The sequence below is a fragment of the Diorhabda sublineata genome, chromosome 3, assembly GCF_026230105.1.
Source record: "Diorhabda sublineata isolate icDioSubl1.1 chromosome 3, icDioSubl1.1, whole genome shotgun sequence".
Lineage (NCBI taxonomy): Eukaryota > Metazoa > Arthropoda > Insecta > Coleoptera > Chrysomelidae > Diorhabda > Diorhabda sublineata.
This window is the reverse complement of record NC_079476.1, coordinates 35872179-35879035: the sequence shown is the minus strand read 5'-3', so window position 1 is coordinate 35879035 and position 6857 is coordinate 35872179. Positions and strand designations below refer to the sequence as shown.

At 31.9% G+C, this 6857-nt stretch overlaps 1 protein-coding gene across 1 annotated transcript; it reads right to left on the bottom strand.

Annotated features, from left to right (window-relative positions):
* Positions 1-1217: 1217 nt before the first annotated feature.
* LOC130441376 (uncharacterized) lies at positions 1218-5792 on the bottom strand. The gene is made up of 3 exons (XM_056775030.1): positions 5549-5792; positions 2811-3590; positions 1218-1339 (listed from the first exon to the last, which is right to left on the bottom strand). The coding sequence occupies exons 2-3, from the start codon at positions 3582-3584 to the stop codon at positions 1271-1273; spliced, it is 843 nt and encodes a 280-aa protein (XP_056631008.1). The 5' UTR covers positions 3585-3590; positions 5549-5792; the 3' UTR covers positions 1218-1270.
* Positions 5793-6857: the final 1065 nt, after the last annotated feature.

Sequence of the window (6857 nt, the reverse complement as noted above, 5' to 3'; positions counted from 1 at the left end):
GTCATCATTAAAGTCTAAGTTGCGTATTCAATCTCCCCAACAAGACTTCCACCCTCTCATTCACTTAGAATTCCTCATTATAGCTTCGCAAACAGTGTTGATGATAAAACACACTCTTGTCTCGCATCTCGCATGTTTTGACTACCAAAGTACTTTTTAAGTAAGTTTCGATTAAGTTGATTGAGTGGTCTGGAACTCCCATTCCAGTTGACTAAGTCGAAAGCCTTGTTGTAGTCTATATAGTACATTACCAAGGCAACATTCTCTACACGACATTTTGTCAATCCATCTTTTACCAATTGGATGATTTAACGAATCAGTAATCCTTAGTGTAGAATAAGCATGGTAGCTGCCATGATGGAAGAAAGTAATCTGTAGAATATTGAAATGAGTTCCATCAATAAAGGCGACGTAAATTGGGTTCCAAGTTTCGTCGCTGGTTAAACTAGCCTCCCGTTCGAATCTTCGTGTGGAGGCTGGTCTGGGGGATCTAACAGGTCTACGAGGACTTAACACGAATATAAACGCTGTACAACATTTGGAGTCGAAGAGACCTCATGTTCTGGTTCTAACAGAAGCAAACGTGAACTCAACAACATGCAAGATTCACCCGATACAGGTAAAATTTTGGAATCGCTGGATAAAATCGATTACATGCAATCAAACCAACCAAACGCAGATATTGTTATTACTGGTGACTTTAATGTTCATCACTTCAGCTGGTTTCATTAAACCACTATTTTCTTTCATTTTCCACCATTTACCAAGGCTTTTGTCCTGGTCTAGTAAAAGCGAAATTGTTTACTTTGTTGTGAGATTCACATTTATAAGCTATTAAAATCTATGCGCACAGTGTGGCCACCTTCTGTCGAGGATCTCGGACGTACTCGTTCGAAGGCATTTTCATCGAATTTGCATCCATAGTAACCTAAATCCAGTTCGTGGTGGGAGGATTTATTTTAGCGACATCACTACAATTTGTTTCCTGGCGTCTCTTGATGTGAATATTTATTTTTAAATACTGAATGTGCACAAGTTCTTTAAATGAAAATGTCTGTCAAGTAATAATTCAAAATGAGAAAATTTTATTTTTTCAGTAAAGGTACTTGAGAATCAAGAAGATATTATGTATTTCCTTGATATAATTCAATCGCTTCCAACTTTTCCACGTATTTTCTGATTTTATTGGGAATTTCGGTAAGGATAAAAAAGAAACATTTAAGTAATGAATTTAATTTAATGTAAAAAATGTCTTTACAACTTCATTCAATCAACCCGAATCGGGATAAAAAGTATTGCGTACATTATTCCAATCAAATACATTGGGCTTCTTTTTATACTGAAAAGGAAAAAAAATTGATTAAATTTCATAATACATACATTTAATACCTGTTGTTTTCACCGTGTGAGTGATAAACATGCTAGAAGCATTATCCTATGTGTAATTTCCAGAATAATAATTTATCAAGAGGCTTTAGAGCAACATTTGCGAGATTTATCCAATTCGAGTATTCTGCTTAATGCTTTTAAAACTATTTAAAGCTATTAAGTTGTCGAGAGCATTTTCCTAAAAGCTAGTTACAGTATTAGAAGTTATATAATGTGGATTCACCTCCATAGTTTGGTTAATTAAAAGAGTAAAACATAGAATTTGAATGTTCACCATGATTTCCGTGTATGGAAAAAATTTTATTCAAGGTCAAAGGTCAAAAAAAATGAGTTTCTCGCAATATTCAGCTAAACGGTGAGTTTTATCATGAAAATACCTCTGACAAAAATTGTAGGTTATAAAATTATCTACAAAAAACGTATCAATACTTTTTTTCGTACAAGCCACTGTTTCTGAGATATAATGATTCAAAAAGTTGTAAAAGTTTTCGTATTTAATGGTTTCGCCAATATATTTTCAGCAGTAAACTTTCTTACAACATTGAAATGAACCGCGACTTGTTGCGAGTATTTGGAAGAAATTTCTGTTGACTGGTTGGAACTGTCATAAGTTCACCAAATAAATTATCAAATGATGAAGATGTTGCTAAAGTTCGACGATGTTGTTCTGCAGCTTTGGTATTTCTCATGCAATCATTATAAATACGACAGTAAATTTGAAATATTACAACTTTTACAACTTTTTGAATCGTTATATATCAGAAACGGTGCTTCATAGGAAAAAAGTATTCATGCATATTTTGTAGATAATTTTATTATCTACAATTTTGTCTGAGGTATTTTCATGATAAAACTTACCGTTTTGCTGATCGTGACAAACTATTTTTTTTATCTTTGACCTTGAATAAAGAATAAAATTTTTTCCATACACGGAAATGATGGGGAACATTCAAATTTTATTGTCAATTGTATTTTAAACAATTTTACTGATTCTCAGCTTGATGGGAGTTTATGTAACTTCACTCTTATTTTTTGTTCTAACTTGACCGGACTATAAAGAGTTTTGCCCCAACACCAACCAAAAAAAGGCAACAAGCATTCTACCTGCTTCTTAATCTAATTAATAATAAAAAATCCATTATAATGATCAAGTTTATCAAAATTGGATTGAAAATTATCGTGTTTTTTCGATAACAAGTGAAAATAAGGTAAAAAAAATAAATGTGAGTATTTTAATCGAAAAAATTTTGAGGTGTTATATGGAAAAAAGAAAGATAAAAAATTTGTAGACTTTTTTATAACCAAAACTTCATAGGTTTTGTAGTATTACCGCAAATCAAAATAAACCGTTTTTTATCCTCAAATATTTTTGTTCATTTTTGACCATTTTCAAAGGTCTTATAAAAATTCAGATTACTCACCACAATGTCAACTATTTTCGGTTTAGTACTTTCTAGATGAGCTTCACTAACATATGATCTTAAATTTTCCTCTCCCACGTCTCTAGTTTTCCCAAATAAATTATTTTCGCTGCAACTGTAATTTTTGCTCAATTTTTTATTCATCTCTTCGTCATCTAAATATTCATCATCTTCTATAATTGATGTACATGTATCACTAATACCACTTTTATTAAGGCTATCGATTTCTAAGATATCGTTAAATGTCGAAGAAACAAATTTTTTCTTTTTTCTTTTAGACATCGGTTTATTTCTTTTTGGAATCTCCACTAATCCAGACGCAGATTCCGATTTGAAATTGTTTTCCTCTTCTGATTTTTTTTGTAAATACGCTTCCCACGTACTTAAAGTATAAAGAGACACCTCAGAAGCTGCTCTTCTCCTTTGCCGCCTAACAAAAGACTTATCATTGATGGAGTTTTGTTCATCGACATCTCCAGTAGAACAATAGTGTTGTAACTCCTCTCCGGATAACTTTTTCGTCTTTTCCAGTTTAATCACGCATTCCTCGTGATATAATATTTTCTTTAAATCAGTTTCTATATGTTTAATTAATTTTATTATTTCGTTGTAGTGGTAAACCTTTACTTTTTGAAGAGGTAACTTAACATCTATTGTTTCTTTATTTGTTATCATTTCATTAGAATCGTCGATGTTCCCTTTAAGTTCATTTTCTAATTTCTCAGCACAATGATATAGATGTTTACAGAATTCATGGAACGTTTCTAAAACCATTGTTATCTAGAAAAATTAATAATTTGTTATATTTGTTTGGAATATAATTAACAAATACGTTTATTTTTATTTTAATAACAATTTATTGTGAATAGTGATGTTATTAGAATCAAGTACACTAGTTCACAAAATTTTTGGTCGCACGAAAACTTATACCAAATTTTGTATGTACTATGGCCACCAAACAACAATACATCAATGAAAATAAATTGACAAATCGGGTTTCTTTGTAACATCAAAACATATATTTTTATGAAAACTACAAAAATTATTGACACTTCTATATATAGCCATGATTTTCGTGATTGTTTGGCTTTTGATATGTCCCAACAGTACTCTGCTAGCATTCCTGGAGTTTTCTTTTCTTAATAGCGCTTTTCTATTAATGAAATGTCCTGATTAAATCTTTCGCCTTGTTCGTCACTCATAGCACCCAAATTCTCGGGGAAGAAATCCAGATGAGAGTGCAGAATATGTATTTGTAAAGACATATTACAATTATAAGCTCATTGATTGGGTCTTTGTAATTTTCCGCTTTATGGTTTCCTAGTAAATTTTCGACAACACTCACAAATATTTTCCTAACGACTTTTTCCAGATCATTCGTATCCTTCATTAGTTCCCGTATTTGTGGACCAATAAATCTTCCCTCTTCAATCTTTGCTTCGTTGAGTTTGGTCAATTTCAGGTATAAGAATCCACTTTAATCATATCTTTTACAAAAATGTTCATCAAGCCGAGCTTTATATGCAACGGTGGTTAGGTTATGTCGTCAGGATTCACTAAAGGATTAAGTCTTCTGCCCTGGAGTAAGCGATTCACACCTGGGGCATACTTGCCTTGGGTAGTGAATTTTTCTGTTTCTACTATACCATTTTCAAATGAAACAGCAATATTTTGTACAACCAAGCTGTAGCCCAAGTAAAAGAGCAATTACTTTAAAATTTCCACAAATTTTCCAAACATGTTCACTTTATTTAATTTTTTCAAGAAGGAACTTCATGTTCTCGTAAGTCTCTTTCATATCAGAACCATCGGTAACCAGCACTGAAGGAAGGAAGTTCCGATCGTTTAATCTACATCCCAAACATTTCAGCTTGTTTTTTAGACAAATTTAAATCACGTACTAAATCTTTTAAATCACTTTGTCAGTTTCTCAAAATACCTCATCGGGTTGAATAAGAAGAAATTCCGGACTAAAAAGAAAATCCTGACTTTTTGCTTGATTTGGAGGCTTTTGGCACAGGTAGTTCGACATTATGTAGGATTGATCTGTTGGTCGATGACAAGTTTGGGTACTGTGCACAGTACGTTTGGATTTGGTTGCGACGCCTTTTGTGTGATTCAAACAAAAATAACAATCACTTACATGATCTTTTAGTTCCATACCAAATGGCAAATGTCCAGATTCTTGTTTAGCCCAACCTAATAGGAGTCTCACACACGTTACACAACTTTTATGAGGAACCCAGGATTAACCTTGGTAGCGCACAAAAAAAAATAGTCTAAATTGCACTTTTCAGTTAATGGCGTGAATTTTCGATGCTGAGATGTAAAAGTTAATTTAAAAAAAGAACACTAAATAAGGTCAGTAAACTGTCACAGAAACACTGAATGTGATAATTTTTTTTTAATGTGGGTACATCAAAACAAATAAAAGTTATCACAAAGTTCGTGTGAAAAAACTGTGTTTACCAGTAGTATTGATTGTTTTTATTTTGAAGCATTTCATATTATAATAATCTACCTCCGATCTGTTTTATAGGACACCAAAACGTTCATATTAGAGCAATAAAAATTCAAGAAAATTGAAATCGAAATTATAAAAATGTAAATAGAAATAAACGTATTCTCATAGACCTTGAATAACATCCAAATTGTCTAAATTTTGATTTGAATTTACTCGAATTGCGCACATCTGAATACAGAAGTGAAATACAGTAAATAAGAATGTAGAAACTTACATGATATCATCGATTGTTATTGCATTCCAGTCAGAGTAAAGGAGAATGTTTATAAACAAACAATTCTTATTTCACGTATGCATAAATGTACTTTTGAATGACATATTAAAACGTTGTGAGTACATTTTATCTAGCAGGTATCTTTCTTATCTTAGACACATTCTAATTTTTATGATGTATATTACTAAAAGTTAAATGTGTGGATTACGTATGTTTTTTCAATCACTAAGTTCACATTGACCTTGATATTTCATAATAACATATATTTTATTTATTTTTTGATGATACCGCTTCCAAATCTAACCAACAGATGGTGGTAGAAGTATGTTAATTCTAGAGCTAATGGGAATTGAAAATATTCAGTAAATTAGATATTTTATAGTTTTATAGTAGATACGTTAAAATAAAAATTGAGCGCCAGGGATTTTTGGTAGTTTCCCAAATAATTTTGGACAAAAGTTTTTCCTTTTTATTACCTCTAACATAAACAAAACACGATCGCAATCGAGTAAATCTACAGATTGTTTTTTACAATTTTATTACCCTCAGGTCAACCTCAAACCGTTAGATTAGCGAAATTGAGACTTTTAGATCAAAATTAACCCCCTCATATCTCAAGTATTTCAGATGATCGTTTTTGTTACTAATCTAACGGGTCCTCTTGCGCGCATCATTGAGAGTCGGTTTTTCTGATCCTCGTCAAAGGACTATCCAACATAGAAATGAAGTTGGAGCCAACGCTTGTGGTACAACTACACACACTTCTTGTATAGTTCTTCCAATATCAATTGCAGATTATAAAAACCCTTGCCGACAATTTCACTTGATCTACCACAGGCGTAGAAACTAGGAAAAAAAATCATTATTATACCTTGTTAACTTGCTACAACTGAATATCAAATTATAAAATAAAACGTGAATAGACGAGTAAAATGTACCTATTTGTAAGTGAGTTTGGTTTAAACAGGATACCAGACGTGAACTGATCCCTTTTTGTACCCCATTTGTCTATTATAACTAGAACTACCCTTGCCGATTCGATTATTGCCATCCGTTTATTCAATTTTTTTTTGTTTAAAACTACATGTTGACAAAACTTGACACAATGTTTCTAAACTGGTATAAATGCATTCTGGATAATTTGCTACCTTTTACTCCTTATAAAAACTACTAATTGTCCTACGTGTAAAATCTTGAGTAGCTTTGTCAACTGATTTCAGTTTTTCTTCACATGTTTTTCGGTTCTTTTTATAATTGTATTATCAGATTGCTGAATATTTTCCTTTCATTGTCTTCATTCGCCTATGTT